This window comes from Hippoglossus hippoglossus, chromosome 21 (assembly GCF_009819705.1).
Source record: "Hippoglossus hippoglossus isolate fHipHip1 chromosome 21, fHipHip1.pri, whole genome shotgun sequence".
Lineage (NCBI taxonomy): Eukaryota > Metazoa > Chordata > Actinopteri > Pleuronectiformes > Pleuronectidae > Hippoglossus > Hippoglossus hippoglossus.
This window is the reverse complement of record NC_047171.1, coordinates 2,146,947-2,169,574: the sequence shown is the minus strand read 5'-3', so window position 1 is coordinate 2,169,574 and position 22,628 is coordinate 2,146,947. Positions and strand designations below refer to the sequence as shown.

Below are 22,628 nucleotides of genomic sequence, written 5' to 3'. Positions count from 1 at the left end.
TATTAGTTGGACCTGCAACAATTTTCTGATTCAATTATGGCAACTGTCAGATTGTAATTTTGGACTGTTGTAAGTTGAATACATCATGTTGAGCTTTGGAAAATAAAAGCATGCAAGTTTCCCTATTTCCTCACATTTTACAGACACAGAGATTCATTGAGGATCAGTCTATAATGAAAATAACTGTTAAGTTGGAAGTGATGTGCAATCACAAAACACATGTGCAACACTGACTCCCAGCATCGTGCATTTCCTGGAGTCGTCCACTGAGAATACAACAACAACTTATGTAGAATATGTAGTACACAGCATCAGTTTGGTATAATTTATATAAAATGTGACGTTATTATTATCAATATGTAAAATTTAGTCTCTATAAATGGCTGTAAAATAAAGTTTATCCCGAGTGTAGATGTTTAATAACCCAGAAACGCAGCTGTCCCCGGAGTTAGCCACAGTTAGCCACAGTTAGCATTAGCTGAGGTCTTTGACTGTTGGGATCCGCAGCTAACTGGTGCAACCGGCGGTGTAGCATGATGCTAGCGCGTCGTTTCCTCCAGGCAGACTCAAACTTACCGACACCAACCGACACCAACCGACACACGGTGCAGAACTCGGTCTGTGGTCTGCGAGGCTGTGATGAAAACGCCGCGGGTTCGATCCTAACAGTCCGACACGACTTCACTGAACATCCGCGTCACCAGGTTTGAACCCAAATTGAAAAGTCCGCCGAGCGTCTGCGCATGTGCGAGGGGGTGTGGCCTGCGGGAGGGGGTGTGGCCTGCAGGAGGAGGTGTGTCCGCTGAGTTTGTCTGATCAGGCAGAAAAAACAACACGTTAAACAATAACAGGATTAAATAGAACAAAAAGACACAAAGACACAAAGACACAAACACTACATGAAGGTGAAAGTACAATATGGTTGTTTTAATTCTTCATGTGCAATATCACCACTGGTGTGGGATAATAATATGAATTGAATCATATTATCTCACTATCATGTTCAGTGTCCCATATGACTTACTGCCACTTTTGTTTACTATTTGTTTTCTGTCTCATGTAACTTACTTGTTTTACTCTTATTTATATTGTTATATTGTGTACACTTTATGTTTTTATTACAATAGCAATACTCTTCATGGTTTTATTTATTATATTATATCTATTGTTTTTTCAATGTATTATATTAAGCTGGCACAAGAATTTCCTTCAGGATTAATACAAATCTTATCTTATCTTATCTTATCTGGTCTGGTCTTGTTTCATCTTATCTCATCTTATCTTATAATGTATATTAGGATTTGGCGTCGTGCAAATAAAACAAAAATAAAATGAATTGAATCTTTTTTTCACTCGTGCTTCATTTGTTCTTTTTTTAAGATGAATTATTCCCTAATATTTCTCTTGTTTTATGTCAGTCCCTCAATCTGACCATAGGCGGCGCTCTATCACGAGAGAAGACTCGTTCCTTCGATGTCTCGGCGCTCTGCTGCCCGTCCTGTGCGGATCACAACAGAGCGGGTGCGGGGCTCGACTGGTCGGGTCTGTCCGCCTGTGTTTGGGTGTTTTCAGCTGGTGGCTCCTCGTCCTCGGATCCGCGGCGTTCAGGGATGTTTCAGACTCGACGTCAACCGGTGAGTCCACGTTTCTACTGGCACGACGATCCCGGACACATTGAAACCATGAAGAGTATTGCTATTGTAAAGTTATCGCAGCTAGTTAGCATGGGAGGCTAACGTTAGCCGGGGAGAGCTAGCCGGGGCTAACGTTAGCCAACTCGTAGTTCGACCGGCTGATTGTCGCGTTCGCTGTGAATGAAAACTGTTTATTTGTCTTCGCTTCGTCTCATTAAGATGCAAATGTCGCTGTTTAGCAACAACAAAAAAAACGCGCCGACACTCGATGCTACTAAGTTCGACGAAACGAGCTGAACGTCTGTTTCAAGCTGGGAAAATCAAAACAAAACGGGTCTGAAGTCAGTTTGTGATTCTGCAGATCGGCTCCACTTTCTGTGTCTCATCGTCCAGGAAACACGTCGGAGCGGGTTTAACGCTGAAAACACGTCATCGGGACGCGACTGGAGAGAAGCTGAGACATGTTGGTGTTTACGTGTGAAAGCACAATGACAACAATTCCATGAAATGTGCATCATATACACGATCTCAAGGCTCTTCGCGTAGAAGGTCAAGTTCTAAATGTGTTATTAATGATTAATTGGGCGAGGATTACTCTAAACATTTATTTAAAATGACATCGGTCTGCTTCATTCATGTTTGAATGAGAAGTGGTTGTGTTTTAGTCGCTGGTCGCTTCTGTTGAGAGGTGACACAGATGTTTCACCTCCACTGTCACTTTGTGAAGTTAGAGATGATTTTACTGTAGAGTTTCTGGGAAGATTAAAGTCAACGTTGGCTTCTTTTTCATTATATCACTCATAACTTGCTCATATTGAATATGATCTTTTTTAATAAATAAGTAGCCATGTATACTAATTAAAAAGTAACCAACTTTCCCTTTTAATATCATTATTACACATATATTGCACATTTGTTATATGGATATTGATGCAAATTATTTTTGCAATGAATATTGACATTATTTATCGCTCAGCCAAACGTGAGATATTTATTTAAATAATCACCTATTTGCATATAAAGCTGTAACTAAATATATTTTTAATTTTACATCAGTGAATCAGCTGCTCTTGATTGATTGATCAGCCACTAAGCATCATATTGATTTGTTATATCGCTATTGCTATGCACATAATCCCGTGCACATTATCCGTGCACATTATCCGTGCACATTATCCCGTGCACAGGCTCCGCACGGTGTCCAGGTCCCAGACTGTGCGTGCAGGGTTCGGGTGCAGGGCTCTGGCACTTCCGGACAGTGGAGTCACGCTGTCACGGTCTGATCACATGATCTGAGGAACGTGATGCTGCTGCTGCTGCCTCCTCTTCCTCTCGCTCCTTCTCCTCTTATCTCAGCACCGTGGCTTTAGACGGAGCCGTCAGTAGTGTCCTCTCAGCGGGTAAGTGTGGAGGAGACCCGGAGGTTTACTCCCGGTTCTTTACTCGGGTTATTAACGGATCATGGTGTCGGTGCGAGCCGCGGCTCCGGCGGGTCGAGTCCGCCGCCCGGTCACCTCATGAGCGCGTGAGTCGGACGATCTGTATTTAAACTCACTGCGGACGTTCAGTGTGAAAGATGATGTGTGAACACTTTGTGTGTTTTAAAGAAACCTCTTCAGCTTTTGGTGCTGGCTTCTTTAAAAAAAGTCTGTTTCCTGTTGAAGGAAAAACGGAAACTTCAGATTGACGGAATGAAACCATAGGACAAACATCATAGGACTGTTTTTATTCTACAGAAACCTATAAAACATGTAGAGTTTCAGATCAGGGACTTTAAAGATCGTTTTACATTCTGTGATTGTTAAACAAGTTTATCAACGTTAATTCATGATGGACCCTGGAGATAGTGATGATAGACTGGTTGTTACAGCTGATTTATTATAGTTTCATTTTTATGTTCACTGCCGATTGTGTAAACTGTGACTGCAACGTGCCGCTTCATGTAGCAGTTGTCATTTGTTTTGACCATAACCGATGTTATTAAAGACCTGATCTTGGAACTGACCAGTGACTGATGCTGGTCTCGAGAACCTGTCACAGTTTGATGAAGGAAACACATGAAAGCATACACATTCAAACTGGAAGACAAGAAACACAAACTGTAAACTTACCTCATTCTTAAGATATGTATATATATTTTTGTTTTACCTCTCTAGCAGGAGTAGCAGCAACATGGCTGCTGACGACAAGTCCTCGTCCTCGTCCTCAACGGAGTGGAGTGTGGAGCCGCCCGTCCTCTCGCCCGCCAGCCCCTCCCACCTCACCCACTTCAAACCCCTGACTCCGGAGCAGGATGAGCCTCCTCTGCGCTCGGCATACAGCTCCTTCGTCAACCTGTTTCGTTTCAACAACAAAGGTCAGGGATGCATGTCTACACAAACACACACAATGACATGGAGGTTGCCCCGTTGTGTATCGATATTCTGGTTTGGTTATCCTGTGTGAAAGTAGAAGCTAAACTGACCCTAGACACAATTTAGACAGATGTGGAGAGAGTGGAGTGAGAGTCAGAAAAAGCAGCTAATCGCTGATTAGATTGTGGTGGCTCAGGAAGCAGAGCACGTCATCCAGTGGTTGGAACGTCGGTGGTTAGATTCCCGGCTCCTCCGGTCCTCAAAGTGCCCACGGGCAAGACGAGGAACCCACTGACTGTTGTCTGTGGGAATGAGATGGTTGAGTGATACAAAGTTCTGTATGAATGTGTGTGTGAACGGGTAAACTGTGATGTAAATGTTGTTGAAACTAGAAAATAACTTTATAAATGCAGTCAAATTACCACCACTGATATAAAAGATATAAAAAGTTCTGCTGTAACTGGTATTTTCTCTTTCTGAGGAAGATCAAGTTCCTGCTGTGACGTTTGAATACACTGAGGAGTGAGTAAAACTCCTTCAGGTATTTGACGAAAGGTTTCAGGACACGAAAAGTAAATAACTGAGCCTATTCGCTGTGATGTTTAATGTTCAAACAGCCCAGTCAGCCCAGTCCCAACCCAGTCAGGAGTCACCTGCACAACAAGACAAACCTGGAATCACACATTTCAGGACATGAAGGATTCAGCTTCAAAACGTCTCCTTAGTGTACAAACAGAAAATCTTATAATAAGATAATTTGATTTCTTTCACAAACAGAGATTGTTAAATTAACATTTTCTGTATCCTTCAAATATCATTTACGATGGGGAAATATCATTTTATGAAGATTTGGTAATAGTCCCGACTAAAACTTTACAACATGTGCAAGTCACAGTAAATGTTTAACAGTCGCACACAAAGTTACCTGAAGCGTCGTCATACAAAGCTCACATTCTCACAAAGAAACGTTTTATTCATGTGCAGGAGATTGTGTTAATATTTAAGAGGCACATATTTCCTTGTAGAGGAACTAAAATAAAAGTAGATTTGTTGACATTAATCCCTGATGTCTGCCGTTAGTGAAAAGTGAAAAGTGACCTTTAAACTGAGTTAAGTTGTGGTACTGAATTTAACAGGGCAAAACTATATCTGTAAATCTTGTAATGAGACAACTCACTGACTTATTCACTGTTTCCAAACTTCAGGCAGTTTAAAGACGTCAGGGACAATCAGCCACAAGTCTTGTGAGGTCATGTGATTTGAATTGCCGGCCTGGGAGCCACATGACTCGTGAGTTTAGAGTCCTGCCGCCACAGTCCCGCACTCTGAGCAGCAGCCGCCATCACAGCATGGGGCCCTGAATGTTGTAAACCTCACAACGCTCTTACAGATGAGATCACAGGAGGGGCTGCGCTTTCATTTAATTACATTTGAAGGCAGATAAGCAAAAAAAAACTGGATATTTGTTTAAATCTGATGTGTTTTAAATATAGACTGTAAATAAATGTGGACGACTGTATAGTGGGAGGAAGTGGAGACGGCGTTTGCTGTTCGAAAGAAGCTTCAATGCACTTGTAGAATTAAAGAATTTATAAATACTGTGTGCGTGTGTGTGCGTGTGCGTGTGCGTGTGTGTGTGTGTGTGTGTGCGCGTGTAAACAGATGAGGGACGTCCTCCCTCAGCAGCTGCAGACAAGCCAGATGTGCCGTCCCCTTCTCCCCAGTCAGACAGGAGGAGTTGGTCCACAAGCCCCTCCCACTCCCTCTACGGCTCAGGCTCGCACCGGAAACAACACGGTGACCACATCAGACGCACCTCCACCGCCTCAGGTGAAACACACACACAGTACGGGTTACAGGCTTGTGCGTGTTGCAGAGTCGACTCAAATAAGAAGCAGGTTCGTGATGAATAACGTTAACAGGAAACTCTTATTTTGTAGAGTTTCTAGTCCTGTCTTTCAGGTTTTAACAACTTATTCGGCTGTTGTGGTAACAAGTCCTGCAAGGATTTACTGTATTTTATATACATAATCAAACTTTTTTTATATGTGTCTTTAAAAATGCTTTGCTTAAATGTGCCTTCGCTTCTCACATTTGTTCATCATCTCGTATTTGAAAGTTCTGAAGTAGATTTTAAGGCCCCTGTCACGTATTGAATGAACTAATCAGAGGCCACTGATAACATTGTCTTCATTCCTCACTGTCTTCTGACATTGACGTCAAAAGTTTTCCTACTCTTCTTAGTTTAGTCTCCTTCAGGTTTTTAATTTACACTCGACTACAGAAGATTCTTAAGACAAGAGGAAAGCGAAGGGTTTTATTCATAATCGTATTATTTATGAGGAGGATGAATGCGTGTTCAGGCTGTAACGACCGTTCTCATGTCTTTTCTGATTTCAGTGGATTGGCCAGGTGAGGGGCCTTCTGCACTTTGTTGTTTTTTCTTTTAGCTTGACTATAACAACTCAACCCCACTCAAACCGTGTTGTGTGTCTGAGTGCATGTGCGTGTGTGTGTTCTGATATTTGCGTTGTCAATGCAGTGCTTTCTCTTGGTCTTTGGTTTGCCCTGATGTTTCCACTCAGGTACTAATGACTGGAATGATTTGTCATGGATGATTTTGAAGCTAACAAAAATTATGCTCAACATGTTTTTGTTCCTCGGCCAGTTTTTTTTTTTTTTTTAAGTGATCATGTGTTACTTGCATCATGTGTTACTTTTAATACACATGTGGTGTATTTAGTTAACATGGATCATTTTGACACGTGTGTAAAACATAATGACATGTTTACAGCTAGCGGCGCCTGGTTTCTGGACTCTCAGACTCCCTAAGTGTTATTACAATATGTTACTTGTTAGTTATCTCTTCCTGAGAATGCTCTTTGACCTGTTAGGTGGAGAGGTTCCCATCTTCAAGTAGGAAGCATGTTTCGAATTAGATGCCCCTATGTATGATGTCATTTTATCTCAAGTTTTGGGCGTAAACAAGTTCCCTATATGAATGCTTGTCCGGCACCGGCGACTCAGACTTCTGCATTGGCCGAGAACGTCTCCGGGTATACCTAGGTACCCGTCCTGACCTGTAACTTCTGTGTAATAAACCTTATTATACAAGCAAGAACGGTGTCCGCGGAGATTCCTTCATCATCATCTTCAACATCACTGCTGCTTAAAATATACGACAAATTTGGCGTCACGAACTCTGGACGTGCTGTGGCCTGCGGCATCTCCAAGACCTTCACACACGGTGAGCATTTCTCACTTGACTGGATGCTGGTTCATTCATTGAAGCTGTTGTGTGTCTGCTGTCTGGTCACACCGTAAAGAACCTTTTCTTTTTTATGGACATGTCATGTTGTGTTGATGTTTGAAGTGAAGCTCCGTGCTAAATTTGATTTTATTTGCGTAGTGCACAACGCAAATAAAGGGGGGATTATTATAAGAGAAGATAAAAAGTGAAGAAAGGAAATAACATAAATACAAGAGATGTATTGTATGTGTAGAATAGCTTCATTGTAACGATAAGGTGAGCTAAATAACATTGTGCGAGATTAATGAAGATTGGGCCCTCAACTTCTTAACGGTAAGACATGTGTAGATTAGTCACTGCGTGACAGTTGGCTTTGACATAGTCAGGAATTGAGTTAAAAAGAGAAAATTGGGATAATCCTGGATCCAGGAAATTTGAATAAATAAATGTAAACAGTGATAAGGGACAGAGTAATGAGAGAGAAATAGGATCAAAGAGATGATCAGGGAAAGACGCCGCAGAATCTGGATATAGAAGCCCTCAGGAAGAGGAGCTGTTAGAATGGGCCGCAAAACCTCACCACAGGTCAGTTTAATAAACTGGAGATTGTAGAATTAAAAATTCGATTGTATGTTCTCACTCTGAACATTTGTTGACGAACAGTGTTTGGTGCAGCCTCTCATCGAATATTTGCATCTCATAGGTAGCATAAATTTAAAAGAATAAGAAAGAAAAGTGCGCGGCAAAAAGCATGCTATATGAATGTATGGTATGAATGAGTTGTTTTGGGGAATATAAGATGAGTGCTGTTTGTGTTTTTGGGTTGAATTTGCAGTGTTTTTCATTGTGTGGCAATGTGTGTGCGTTCATGAACAGGGAGACATCTCCCAACCGTATCCTGGTGTGTGTGTGAAGCGTGGTCACTACTGTGTTCCAGCTGTGTGTGACAAATTGCAGCAGGGGTTGGTCTATGTGGTTTAGATTAATAAATAAGATTTTATGATTGAATAAACATATATAGGTTGTGGTTGATAACGGGAAATTTGATAACTTATAAGGAAAGATATTTTGCTTTCTGTATTAAATAAAACAATGAGCCTCTTCCAGAGGACGTAATGAATTATGTGGGTCTAGTTTTCCCTCCCTCCACTCGCCCCCACCTTCCCCATGTTTTTCTTCGTATCTCTCCTCGGCTCCCCTGAGAGAGAGACCGCCTGTGTGAAAGAATTCAGAAAAGAGGGGGAGAAAGGGGGGTTGTAAATTTTCTAAAACATGAGTACAACGACATGAGGAGAGACTTTCATACTCTCACCTCTGTGATTAACACCCTCCTGTGAGACGCAGGGGCAGAGTCACAAAGTTTTTAAAAAACAATTCTTTAATGGGGTTTAGTTTAAGCTAAAAAAGACAGTTTGTTTGTTTGTTTGTTTGTGGGACAGCGAGATTGTGCAGACAGTATTAGGAAATAATATTGTTTGTTTGATTCAGCTAGATTAGATATGTTTGTAGTTCTAAAAATTCTTTAACCGCTAAAACTTTTTGTTTCATTTGGTTTTCATTAAATTCTACAATGCTTAGTTAGGGGTTTAATTTGGGAACAAATTGAGTTTAATTTGATATTTGGACTTTAAATACTGGATAATGATAATTTTGATAGGAGAGATAGTTAGAATTTAGTTTTAAGGTGATAACGAGAGGAAATTGGTTGCATTGACTAGAGAATGCACATATGCTGGTATTAAGAGTGTGAACATCTACACTACGGGCTGGTATAAATAAGAATAACATATCTGTTTTTCCTCACTGGGACTGACACATGTGCTGTGTGCAGGCAGAGAGTCATACAGATATATATTGGTTTATGAAAGGACTGTTGAGTTATTAATACAGCCGTGAATAAATAATAAACTATTGAGAACTTTAAAGATATTATTAGAGTGAAATAAACTAAATTATATATTGATGATGCATGGTATGGGATTATTACTGGTATTTAAAGGAGAAAAACATCTATTGACCTAAATGCTGGCAGATAACATGTGCAAATGTGTGCAAATCATACTGAATCGCTTATGATGCTGTTCAAAGGACCTAATGGGTTCATAGGATACTAAATTATTGCCTGTTTCTTTCCCTTATCCATTTACGGTGAGTGGGAATTGAGGCGGGAAGACGAGAAGGCAGCTGGCCGGTGCATCACACAGATTGAGGCTTGCTGACGCCTGCGTGTGCAGCTCCTGTCTCCAGTCTGATCAAGGCCGGTACAGTTTATTCACAAACTCTTTAGCAAGAACCTGCATTTTACATATTTGTATGTGTTCTCATTTATAGTTATAATTGTTGATACACATTTTAACCTGCTTTCATTTATAAACTATTATAAGAATATTAATAGAGCACATTCATCTGCTTACATACACATGAAATACTACATGCTGTAGTCAGTTAAATAAATAAATAAATAAATAAATAAATAAATAAAGGGCTTGGCAACGGACTGACCAGTTAATACATTTAATTAATTAATAGAATATGATTGTTTGGTCTAAACTCTGCTGTCAGTTGCAGATGTAAGTTTTATTGTTTGTGCGTGGCTTATTCTGATCTGTGCTGTGTTGGAGATTCACTATTGTGACTGTTTGATGATTTGAGGTGAATATTGGTTGATAATTAGGTGATTGTCTTGCTGCGACTAAGAGCACATTTGGTGACAGTCAGTCACATGTGGGAGTGCGTGATCTTTTTGTCAAATATTATAAGCGGACTTTGGGTTGTGCTATTACATAAATGAGCTTTTGATTCCTTTGGAGTTGGCAAATCAATTTCATTTTTATTATTGGCTGTGGTGTCTTAATGGTTTTGATACATGGATTGATTAATTTGTTAGTTGGTTGATTGATTGATTGATTGATTGATTGGTTAATTGGTTGATTTGTTAATTGTTTAATTGATTGATTGATTGATTGGTTAATTGGTTGATTGATTGATTGATTGGTTAATTGGTTGATTGATTGAAAAAAAAAAAAAAAAAAAAGGGGGGAGACTAAATAGCTTTAAGTAGTCTTAATCTTAGCAATTACTTTTTAATTTACAATAAGGGAACTTAAGGAAGCCGTTACAATGTGGAAAAAGGGCACTAAAAGTCCAAAAGTAATTACTCCTGTTGATGTAGTACAGAAGAATAATCCTTTAGTTAAAGGCATCGCAAACATTGCAAAGATATCGGAAAAATGGCATAAACGCTGGCCTGAAATTGACCAACCATGGCCAGTAGAGGGGACTCTTAACCCCGATGTAATTATAATAATGCAGGTACTTGTGTCCACATACAAGGCAGAGCAAAAGAAGGGCAAGAAGGGGGAAAAACGCAAAGAGAAGAGGCAAGTAGAGCTTGGCATTCTCCAGTTATTTGAAAATGAGGGACAGAAACTGATCAAAGCTGCAAACGATAAGAGAGATAGAGACGTAGAAGAAATAGGACAAAATACAAAACAAACAGAAAAACTGGTGACAAACACCAATCCATTTTTCTCACATATGAATCCAGTAAAGAGACCGCCACCTTATGAGGAAGGGACGAAGTCTAAACAAATCTATCCTCAGCTCCCAGTGATCAGTCAGGAGGGTAACTATCATATCAGAGACAAGGAGGACAAAATAATAGAAACGGGACAAGCAGAAACAACTATAACGATGTATCCAAATTCCAAAAGTAAGAAGAAAACGACACGTTTCGGAACTAGGATCAAAAGGGTGGAATATGGAGATGATAATGATCAAAGTGATCTGGAAGGGAGCATGGGAGGATATGACCCTGCAGTCAGGCGGATACTGGCTAGAGCGGAAAAAAGAGGAGATGTTACCACTAATGACAGTGAGAATGGAGACAGCGATGAAGATTTGGAGGCTAGGACTCCTTCATCTTCAAGAAGGTTTTGTCCACCTACATTCAGTACTGAAATAGAAGAGGATGTACGGAGGACTTTAAGAGAGGTCGAAAGAAGTATGGACCGATGCTCCTATGACTTGGGAAAAACTAGTAGTCCAGAAAGACAAAGAACACTGGTGAACCAGTTAGAGGAGTTGCAGATACGGAAGGAAGAGCTGCAGAAAGAAGGCTCCCAACTATTGGGCATGAAAAATGCATTGCGCTCAAGAAAACAGTTGACACTCAAGAAGATGTTTCCAGTGGTCATCCGAGGGCAGAGTTTGGAGTATAAGCCTTGGCAGAGTACAGATATGTCAAACATACTTGAGAAGTTACCTACTCTTCAAGATGGAGCACATTCTTGGATTTCGAAGTTGGAAGAGATTATGGTGGGAGAACAACCTGCCATTGGAGATATTAAGAGACTTTTGGCTAATCTCCTTGGAGTTCATGCTATGGGAGAAATTCTACAGAAAGCTGGACTTAATCGATATGTGGGAACTGCTGTGAATGATTCAGAGCTGTTTTCTGCAAATAGAGGTCGAGCGTGGAGAGCGCTGAAAGAGACATTTCCGACAAATGTACATCCTGACAACATTTTTATTGAACCACTGGGACAGGAAGAAAACCCGAGGGCCTATGTGTCGAGAGCTCATCAAGTGTGGAGAAATATCACAGGAAATGACCCGGATTTGAATCAAATGGAGCAGTCAATTTTGCGAGCCAGAATACAGAAGGGGTTGCCCCTATCAGTGAGGAGCAAACTGGCAGAGGTGGTTGGTCTTGGAAGCATGGCAAAGGGTGTCTATACGGATCATATAGCCCATCAAGTGGTGCTGTATAGGAAAAAGGAACATGACCAGAAAGAACAGGACCAAGAGACCCTCAGAAAACTCAATCAAATACAACTGGTGGATAATAAGAAGATGGAGAAGAAGCAGGCTCTGGTTATGCAGAATCAGGCTCCACTAAATCAACCATTACCACAACTACAGCCGAACCAGGTTCAGCTCCAATCGTTCCAGCCATCATCGGTGGTTCCAGTCGTCTCCTACCCACAGCCAACTTTTGGTCAAGCGCAGACTTGGAGAGGAAGGGATCAAGGAAATTTCGGAAGAGGAAGAGGAGGAAGGTTTAATCCAAATTTTCAACAGCGTTCAGAAGAATGTTATAATTGTGGACAATTAGGACACTTTGCCCGTGAGTGCAACAAGACAGGAGGGAATTTCAGAGGGAACTCCAGAGGAAACTTCAGAGGAGGATTCAGGGGCCAATCAGGGCCACCCAGAGGACCGGTGAACCCTTACAGAGGCCCGGAACCAGGATTCTAGAGATGCCCTGAAGACTCGAAAGGGGGGTGTCAGCTGATAGTGTCAGGGCCGGAGAGAGATCCAACAATAGAGGTGAAAATAAATAATCGACCATTGGAAGTAATGGTGGATAGCGGAGCTGCTTTTACCTGTATTCAGCCTGAAGATGCTATACATCTCCCCATGTCCGGTCAATTGATTCGGACAATCGGGTTTGAGGGAGTGAAACAGCTGATTCCTCTCACAGAACCAATTGAGCTCAGTTATAAAAATCGGAAGATTACAATACCCATATTGGTATCAGAACATACACCTATTGCACTTTTGGGAAGAGATGCTTTGTGTAGATTGAAGTGTACAATAAAGTTTACACCAGACGGCTGTCTGGTGGAAGTGCCAAATGATATTTTTCACCAATCATTGATGACAACGGAGACTGAAGCTTCTTCAGTATTTTGGATCGGAAGTCTTAATGCAGATTTTTTGGAGCCAGCTAAATTGTGGGAGAAGTTTATCATTGCCAATATGCCTGATGCGAAGCTTCCAGAGTATCCATTTCACTGCACGCTCAAGTATTTCAATAATGATGCCCAACCAAACACAGAGGAATGGTTGAGTCGTCAACCAAAGCAAGTTCAACTCAGTTCGGGTTGTATAATTTTGGGACCACAAGGAGCAGCTATGAAGATACACAGAGATGACTATTTGGATAAAGAGTTTGATATCGAGAAGAGTGTGCCACATGTGACCTTGTTGGTGTGTGAAGAATATAAGCAGAAGCATATAGGAGAAATGATGGCAGAAGCAGAAGAAGCTGTTTTTATACCGGTAAAAGATAATCTTGCCATCTGGAGGAGTGAGGATCAGAGATTCATTAAGATCATGATCTCTGCTCAAGGACAAGGAAAGCCACAAACTGTGCGGATGACACATGAGTCAATTTGCAGTGCTAAGATGGACTCAGACTTAATGAGAGAAGAGATGTTGCGACAAGTTCCAGAATGTTTGTGGTCTCGGCATAGTACTGATATTGGACTTGTGAAGTCAGCCCAACCAGTGAGAGCTGAACTCCGACCAGGAGTCAAACCTCCTTGGAAGAACCAGTATCCACTGAAGGAAGAGGCAATCCGAGGAATTGAACCACAGATTGAAGGACTTTTGAAAGCAGGTGTTTTGAAGATAACACAGAATCCCCAGAGTAACACGCCTTTGTTGCCTGTAAAGAAGCCAGATGATTCATATCGCCTGGTACATGATTTGAGAGCGGTGAATGAAGTGGTAGCTGATTTTCCAGCAGAAGTGCCGGATCCACATACTTTGTTAGCCCAAATTCCTCCAGATGCGACACATTTCACAGTATTAGATTTATGTGGTGCGTTTTTCAGTGTTCCACTTAGTATAGAAAGTCAAGGCTTATTTGGGTTCACGTACAATGGACAGTCTTATGAGTATGAGAGATTGCCACAAGGGTTCAAACATAGTCCTCACATTTTCAATAAAGTATTGAAGGATGATTTGGTAGGGATAGATCAGGTATTAAAAAGCACTGTTGTTCAATATGTGGATGACATTATCATTTGTTCACCAGATGAGGAGACATGTCATAAGGACTCAATTAAATTGCTACAAATACTGGCAGAAAAGGGGCACAAGGCCTCTCAGAAAAAGCTGCAGTATTGTCAGGAGAAGGTAGCTTATTTGGGTCAGATAATAACGCAGGGACACAGAAGCATTTCTGATAGTCATTTGGAGGCTATTCGCAAGGCTCCGAAACCCAGAACAGTCCGAGAGATGATGACATTTCTTGGTATCGCAGGGTATTCCTCAGCATGGGTAGAGGATTATGCTAGTTTGACTGGGCCTTTAAGAGCTATGATTAAAGATACTGGGAATGCTCAACTCCATTGTAATCTTTCTTGGACACAGGATGGTCTTTTGGCATTTGAAACGACCAAAAAGAAGTTGCAAGAGGCTCCGGCGCTAGCACTTCCAGATTACTCTAAGAATTTCTTGTTATATGTATCTACTTCTACTGGGGGTAAATATGCATGTGCAGTTCTTTGTCAACCAACAGGTACGGGGACGAGTCCTCAACCTATTTCTTACTATTCCACTGCTTATTCAGAAGTAGAGTTAGGGCTACCACTGTGCTACAGAGCAATGGTGGGAGTTTCTCTAATGTACAATAAAGCATCATCTGTCACAATGGGTTATCCAGTGACAATTCTTACACATCATAGTCTCAGAAATCTTTTGAATTATGGTAAATACACATTGACCATGTCTAGGCTCAGAGACTATCATAGGCTCTTAGAGCAGGAAGATGTCACCCTAGCAAGGTGTGCCACGGTGAATCCAGCTGAGAATTTGCCAACTCCAGAAGACGGTGAGCCACACGATTGTGTTCAAGAAGCAGAGAAATACTCTAGGCTTAGATCAGATTTACAAGCCCTCCCATTGCGTGAGGTGGACCTGGAGTATTGGACTGATGGGTCCTGTTATCGTGTGGGAGACAAATTGAGTGCTGGCTATGCAGTAGTAAAAGCCCAAGGAACTGGATTTGTTGTTGAGAAGGCTGAAGTGATACCACAGCCTGCATCTGCACAGCTTGCTGAGCTTGTGGGGCTAACTGAAGCGTGTTTGTTGGCAGAAGGTAAGCGAGTGACAATATATACCGACTCTGCATATGCACATAATGTGTGTCACTTGTTTGGATCGGTGTGGAAGAACCGAGGGTTTAAGAAAACGGATGGTTCTCCAATACAGCATCACGCCCAAATCATGAAATTGTTACATGCTATGATGAAGCCTAAAGAAATAGCAATAGCTAAATGTGCGGCACATAAGATTGATGCGTCAAAGGTTTCACAAGGGAATAGAGCGGCTGATGAAGCTGCAAAAGCAGTCACTGGAGCAGATAAATTGGGCAAAGTTCTTCTGGTCACTCATGAAGTGAACTTGGAAGACAAAATTACGCTTAAGGATGCGATTTTAATTCAGGAAGCTGCTCCTGAAATGGATAAACAGTTGTGGCTAGACCGAGGTGCCACCCGAGATTCTACTGGACTTTGGAGAAATCATGAGGGGCTGATAATAGCACCTCCAGACTTGTTGGGTCTAATGATTCAGGAGGCGCATGGGTTGGCTCACGTTGCAAGGGGGGAAGTTAGGAGAAAAATTACAAAGGAGTATGGTTTTTGGGCACCATGTTTGCTTGAACAGATTGATTATGTCATAGGCAGGTGCACTATCTGTCTGAAAAACAATGTTCGGAGAGGAGTGATGGTTCCTCCTGGTCACATTCCAACTCCAAGGGGTCCTATGCGTGAACTAGTTGTGGACTATGTTGACATGATAAAACCGATTGAAGGTAAGAGATATATGCTAGTCGTTGTGGACAGATTTTCACGATGGCCCGAGGCATGTCCAACCAAGCGAAAGGATGCTCAGTCAGTGGCTAAGTTTTTATGTAGAGAGGTCATAAGCAGGTGGGGACTTCCAGATCGAATATCCTCAGACAATGGGAAAGAGTTTGTGGATAAGACGGTAAAATTGATTTTGCAAAAACTAGGAATTAAACAGCGTCTTGGTGCAGTCTATCATCCGCAAAGTCAAGGGATGTGCGAAAGAATGAATGGTGTTTTGAAAAATCGTATTGTCAAAATATGTCAGCACACGGGTTTAAATTGGATAGCAGCACTTCCACTGGCACTAATGGTATGTCGCTCTAGTGAGCTGCGCGATTTGCATATGACACCTCATGAGTTGGTTACAGGAAGGCTGATGCCAACGCCTTGTTTGCTTACAAGTGGAAAGGGTCCAAGCCTGACCCTTTTGGAAGATGAAATGCGAGCGTATGTTACATATATGGTTAATCTGCATAAAAGAATATCCACATATGTTTCTGACAGGCAAAGAAAAGAGGTGGTGCAGGAGAAGCTCGATGAACAAAAAAGGAACACAGTGCAACCTGGAGACAAGGTGTTCGTGAAGGTGTTTAGAAGGAAATGGTATAACGAACGCCGTGAAGGACCATTTGAAGTGGTTCGCAGTACTGGAACCGCTGTCCAGGTTAAAGGGTCTTCAACGTGGTATCATTTATCACATTGTGTCAAAGCGCCAAGTGAAGAGACGCCACACTTACAGAACCAAGATGTTGAAGGCTCAAGAGTGCCAAAAGACAATGTGGAAGAACATACACCAGACAGGGAGATGCATGAAAATCCCCAGAGTCAGAACTCAGAAGGAGAGATTGTCCATGTTGTGGACAATGTTGATGATTCTGTGCACATTTCTGACGATGCTAGAAGTGACTTTGCAGTTAATGAACAGGAAAGAAGATTTAGTGACATTGTCTTTCAACATGTCCCAGACACAGCAGGACCTATTTCAGTTGCCTGCGAAGCGCCAGAGATATCAAAGGGCGGTGACTCCGCTGCAGGACAACTCAGGGATCCAGTTAGACAAAGGAGCCCGAGACCAGTTAGGAAAAGGGTTAAACCAAACCGTTACTAGAACCAGGGTTGAAGTAACCTTGGGGAAGTCAGTTCAGCTTCCATGTCAGTGTACAGGAGAAAATAGTGGTGAAGGGAAACTTAGAGTTGAGTGGAAAGATAGCCATGGTAAGGTTCTAGTTCTGTTAGGAACATCACCATTAAGGAAGTATACGTTAATTAATGACAAAAGGAGACTGAAGGTTGAGGGAGATTGTAGTCTTTATGTATATAGGCCTCAACAGGAAGATCAAGGTGATTATAGGTGTTCTTTTTATGATCCACATTTTGGGAGTGAGCGGTCCGAGTTGGGATTTAGAGTTCGTATAGTGTCTCTAGTGATAATAGGTGAGAATAAGAATATAGACCTCCAAGATGTTGGGGAAACAAGAGAATTGACGACGATGACATCAACTCCCCAGACGAAAGCTGGGAAAATGGAAGGGAAATCTACCCTTTTAGTGTTAAAAGTTATTGAAGGTATAAATGTATCGCATTTAACTACAGTGGCGCCTCAGATGATTTCTATAACGCCACCTCCTTTGAATACTGTGATCAGAGTTAAGTTAGGAGGAACAGCTTACCTTCCTTGTCGATGTGGAAGGTGGAATGTTGGTAGTAACATTCCTCCCAAGTGGGAAAATAGTCGTGGTGAAGATGTGTTGTTGACAAGACCTGAAGTTGACATTGTGCCTCGTGATCAAAGGAAGTATGTTTTGTATAATGACATGAGGTGGTCGAAAATTAAAGATGATTGTTCACTTGTCCTGCGTAAAGTTACATGGGAAGACCAAGGGGAATACATGTGTACTTATTTAGAACCGGAGTTTAAATTTGTTCCATATCAAAATTATTGGATAAAAGGTCATATAACTCGTAAAGTGACACTCATGATAAAAGATTTGAGTCCTATTGGAGTTTTCACGGTTACTAAAGGGGTTCAGGAACAATTTACCACAGTAATCACTCCAAGGCTGAATAGTACACAGATGAAGCTTGTTACTTTAGCTCCAGAAACAACTAAGAGTGTTCATACATCAACTCAGGCTACTATTCTAGCTATGACTTTGAAGGGGATGAATGCTACAACAGTGACGACATCTTTGACGTCTACGACATTTGTAAATGTGACGCAGACATTTGACATGACACCTTTGACATTTAAGGATGTGGATAATGTAACCCAGAAGCTAATGTTAAAGATAGAGCCTAGGGTGAACAGTAGTAATGAGATTGTTGAAGTTAGAGAACAGATGATGGAAGAGAATGATGCAGATTCATCTGTGACAGCTCAGAGGACTATTTCAGACGTAGATAATTACTTTTTTGACTCTGATCAGACACCAGAACATATGACTGATCAATACCATACATTACAAAAGAGAGAAACTAAATGGAAGGCGTTTGGGTTTGATCCTTCAGTATTACAAATTGCAGACCCATGGGCAAGTAGGAACTTATGGTTCCAGCAATTAACGCATTCCGTAAGATCGGTTACGAATTGGAATGGTCCATGTGTGGTAAAGATTCCATCGCCGAACTCATGGCCTTCAATTTTAGAGACTGTACCAGACCCACTAACCGCTATATGCCAAAGTTATGCACTATCGTGGCTGTTGTATCAGCAGCAGTCAGCAGAAGATATAGTGATGGCTTGGTCAGTACATCTGTTTAGGCCTAGATCTACTTGTTCTTGGTTGGGGGAATTACCATATGTAAATTTACTTGATCAGCATGAAAATATCAAAACGGCGGTCCCTGATATAATGGAAGTGACATCAGTGAGAGCTACCAGCTGTTTTTGTTCAAATAATACTCATGATGGGCCGGGAATGTTTATGGGGATATCAGATTGTGACGAATATATGATGGACTTGGGTAAGCGTGGACATAAGATGAGTAATGATTCGTATGAAGTAACTTTTGATGTACCACATCAGAGACAGAATATAACTTTAAGGGTGCAGATCCAAAGTTTGCCTGGGAATGTGACTATAGGGAATTTCAAGGATATTTGGTGGGTTTGTGGTGATAAGGCATATATATTTCTACCGTATGGGTGGACAGGATGCTGTTATATGGCAACGTTGAAACTCCCATATGAGGTTTTTACTATGCAGAAGGGAAAAGGGCCAGATGAGGTCCAATCTAATGTCGTTTCCGGAAGTAGGAAGAAACGGGAGATGGCACAGTTTAACAATTTGGAATCGTACCATTGGAGAATCAGTTTAGCAGAGAAGTGGGCTATAGGATTATTTCCATGGTATGGGGTGACATTCTTGGCAGATCACATTGATAATATTACCTACACCCTACAGGGTTTTGCAAACGCAACCATAAAAGGTTTTGAATATTTGTCAAATACTGAGAAAAGCCACAGACTGACGTTGCTAAAACATGACATGGCTCTAGACTATATTTTGGCCAAACAAGGTGGCCTATGTGTGGCTTTGAACTTAACTGGGAATGCTTGCTATACTTTGATTCCTGATAGTTCTGATAATATGACTAGTGTTATAGATGCATTGAAGCTTATAAGGGATGCGTTTGGCCCGTCGGAAAACGCTGGATGGTCTGCAAATGCTTGGTTGCAAGACAAATTAGGGCCAGTAGGAGCAGTGTTAGTTCAGGTTTTGGCAGCACTTGTTCTAACGTTGAGTGTGATGTTTTGTTTTTGTACGCTGTTGTTGACCTTTGCGAAGGTTATGATATTGAGATGGGTTGGAGTTGTGATGCCCGGTGATCAAACTCAGATGCCATTATTATTTGGTGCTGACACGGACGTTGATGAGGACGACGTGATAAGGGTGGATGTATATCCATTTTGAATATCTGATGTTATTATAATCCTAACATTTACCTCTGTTATTGCTTAGTTATTTTGTAGTTTCTTCTTATATTAGAGGTGTGTGTACAGGGGGGAAATGGACAATATGACTTATAAATTCACATTTACTTAAAGAGTGTTAATCTATATTTGATGTTTGATTTGTATCTGTTTTGTATGCAAAAGATACTGGTTTTCTTTTCTTTCATTCTAGAACATATTGGGGGAAGACCACTGTGAGGGTGGTTGATTGTTCAGGGACTCCGATGTGTTGAATGGATTCAGACACTTCAAACAGAACAATACGAATGGACTGAAGGACTCTGAACAAGGACGTATGATACGATATCCAGATTCAACACGTCATCAATACTACAACTGAGAATCAATGCTGCTGAGAAACTACAGTGTTATATATTCTTATGTTTTCTCTTATATATTGCATGAGTAATATTAAAATTGACCTATATTCTCTGTGTGTTAATTGCTAGGAAAATGATGTTTTCTGTTATTGGGTAAATATACTGGGACCTCAGATGTTTTCTTTTTCTTGGTGTTTAGGGATAGAGGGGCTAGGCAGGAAAAGGTCCGTTGGAAGGTGCGATGGGTCGACCAGCCTGACTTTGGACATTTGTTTTGTTTTGATTTGCTGAGGGTTCCATATGTATTTGCTTAAATCATTTCCTTGCACAATTTGCTAAAATTCCTATTTTCATTGGTATGGAGTACTATGTATGGTCGCCTAGGCAGAGGGGCCGTGAGAGAATTTTCCCGTCTAGTTTGTTTGATGGATATTTCAGGAAAGATAGCTGCCTGATGGGTTTTTCACTCTCACTTTTACGCTCCATACAGTTGCTTTATTATTACAATTATGTTACAGGACGGATTGTTATTTTTATCATGATTATACACTTGTATGTTTTATTCTTTTGTTCTTTCGAGACTTTGTGAAGTCTCGAAGGGGGGAAATATGTGGTGTATTTAGTTAACATGGATCATTTTGACACGTGTGTAAAACATAATGACATGTTTACAGCTAGCGGCGCCTGGTTTCTGGACTCTCAGACTCCCTAAGTGTTATTACAATATGTTACTTGTTAGTTATCTCTTCCTGAGAATGCTCTTTGACCTGTTAGGTGGAGAGGTTCCCATCTTCAAGTAGGAAGCATGTTTCGAATTAGATGCCCCTATGTATGATGTCATTTTATCTCAAGTTTTGGGCGTAAACAAGTTCCCTATATGAATGCTTGTCCGGCACCGGCGACTCAGACTTCTGCATTGGCCGAGAACGTCTCCGGGTATACCTAGGTACCCGTCCTGACCTGTAACTTCTGTGTAATAAACCTTATTATACAAGCAAGAACGGTGTCCGCGGAGATTCCTTCATCATCATCTTCAACATCACTGCTGCTTAAAATATACGACACACATTTGCAACTTTTTGCCCAACTTATTCATAAGATGAGGAAGTGCGTTGTCAAATGTTTGTCACTGAGCTGGCGTCTGTAAAAGCGACATGAGGAAGACGACTTCAGAGCAAGTCTCCAATTTATCTAATACAAGCATTTGACAAGGCAGCAGGATGGATTGTAAAGAAAAAGTGAAGTTAGTTTATTTATTTGTGTGTGTGTGTGTGTGTGTGTGTGTGTGTACATGTGGATGATTCCAGACGGCAGCAGGAAAGCAGATGCGCCTCTAAGCAACCATGACCCTCGTACAGCTGTTCAACTCCGGACTGCACTGAAGAGGCTGAAGGAGATCATGGAGGGAAAGAGCCAGGTACCGAACTCTTTGTCCTTTTACAACTCAGACTTGTTTACGGACGGGCCGTCGTCGCTCCACGTAAACCAATCCCTGCCCTTACTTTTCACCATCGTGGTTTGTGTCTCGGTAAGTGTTGTGTATAAAGAAGTCGATTCCTGGTGCCTGGAACTGGAGGGATGAACACAGATCTTTTAAAAGTTATTCCTCCGTTTAGTCTTTTGATGATTGTGATGGACGACCAAACACGTCAGTTTAACATCTTCCCAAAAGTGTTGATTGAGCTTTGGTAGCTTTTTTTAATTCATACCCAACCAACCTTTCAGCGACTTGTCCTTCTCTGTGTTCACTTATGATACCAGAACATGAGATACCAGTGTGTTATAGTTGTGTTGGAGTATTTTGTAACGTATGTAATGTATAAGTGATCATTATTTAAATCCATGAAATGAATTTCTTCTGTAGAATATTTAAGAATGTGATTTTTCTTGTCACGATGTTCTTTCCTGCACGGGGGTATTTCCAGATTTTCCAGATATTGGTTATAAACCTGTCATGGGTCATTATCAGCTAATCCGATAAGACTGAAGTTTCCTTGTCCTCTTTAATGATATAAAACAGGACAGTAACAAGTGGCATCATTCTCCCTCTTGTTCGTCTCCTCACATACACACTTCTGTTCTTGTAATAAATCTCAAACGTGGATTCATCAGACAATAGGACTTGTTTTCCAGTCGTCCACCGTGAAATGCTTGTATATTTCTTCAGGCTCATCCCGAACTCGACCTCGTTTCCCCTCCTGAGACGTGATTTAGAAACTGGTGCTCGAGTTTTACTTTTCTATTTCTCTGGGAACTTAATTTTTCAACTTGAAAGTCTGAACTAAGCTTCTGTGTTTGTTCCATTGATTCCATCTGATCTGGTTAACTTTGGTTTCACGTTGTAATTTAGAGAAATTGTGACCTTTGGTCTAAAGGACTTAAGTTGGCTTATAATTAATATCTAAATATTTCCTACTTAACTGCTTATGTTTGTAAAAGTTTCTGGAGCCTGAAACCTTTTGAGTTATTT

The 22,628-nt window shown here is 41.2% G+C and overlaps 2 protein-coding genes across 3 annotated transcripts; both read left to right on the top strand.

Annotated features, from left to right (window-relative positions):
- Nucleotides 1-1,538: 1,538 nt before the first annotated feature.
- LOC117754626 (1-phosphatidylinositol 3-phosphate 5-kinase-like) lies at nt 1,539-22,399 on the top strand. Its single transcript, XM_034573643.1, has 6 exons — nt 1,539-1,634; nt 3,791-3,990; nt 5,651-5,818; nt 6,389-6,400; nt 21,466-21,575; nt 22,326-22,399. The coding sequence occupies exons 2-6, from the start codon at nt 3,807-3,809 to the stop codon at nt 22,365-22,367; spliced, it is 516 nt and encodes a 171-aa protein (XP_034429534.1). The 5' UTR covers nt 1,539-1,634; nt 3,791-3,806; the 3' UTR covers nt 22,368-22,399.
- On the top strand, nt 10,312-12,518 carry LOC117754620. 2 transcript variants are annotated; one of them, XM_034573633.1, is made up of 2 exons: nt 10,312-11,072; nt 12,171-12,518. In XM_034573633.1, exons 1-2 carry the CDS (start codon nt 10,359-10,361, stop codon nt 12,495-12,497), a joined length of 1,041 nt encoding a protein of 346 aa, XP_034429524.1. In that variant the 5' UTR covers nt 10,312-10,358; the 3' UTR covers nt 12,498-12,518. The 2 variants fall into 2 exon arrangements, with proteins under 2 accessions (XP_034429524.1, XP_034429523.1); XM_034573632.1 differs by having other exon boundaries at nt 10,317-10,685; nt 11,703-12,518.
- Nucleotides 22,400-22,628: the final 229 nt, after the last annotated feature.

Bases quoted from the DNA above. Each gene is read 5' to 3' on its own strand.
- LOC117754620 (XM_034573632.1), top strand. From the start codon at position 10,359: ATGTGGAAAAAGGGCACTAAAAGTCCAAAAGTAATTACTCCTGTTGAT. The intron at 10,686-11,702 runs GATAAGAGAGAT...TTTTCTGCAAAT, and splicing joins AACTGATCAAAGCTGCAAAC to AGAGGTCGAGCGTGGAGAGC.
- LOC117754626 (XM_034573643.1), top strand. From the start codon at position 3,807: ATGGCTGCTGACGACAAGTCCTCGTCCTCGTCCTCAACGGAGTGGAGT. The intron at 3,991-5,650 runs GTCAGGGATGCA...GCGTGTAAACAG, and splicing joins GTTTCGTTTCAACAACAAAG to ATGAGGGACGTCCTCCCTCA. The intron at 21,576-22,325 runs GTACCGAACTCT...ATATTTCTTCAG, and splicing joins TCATGGAGGGAAAGAGCCAG to GCTCATCCCGAACTCGACCT.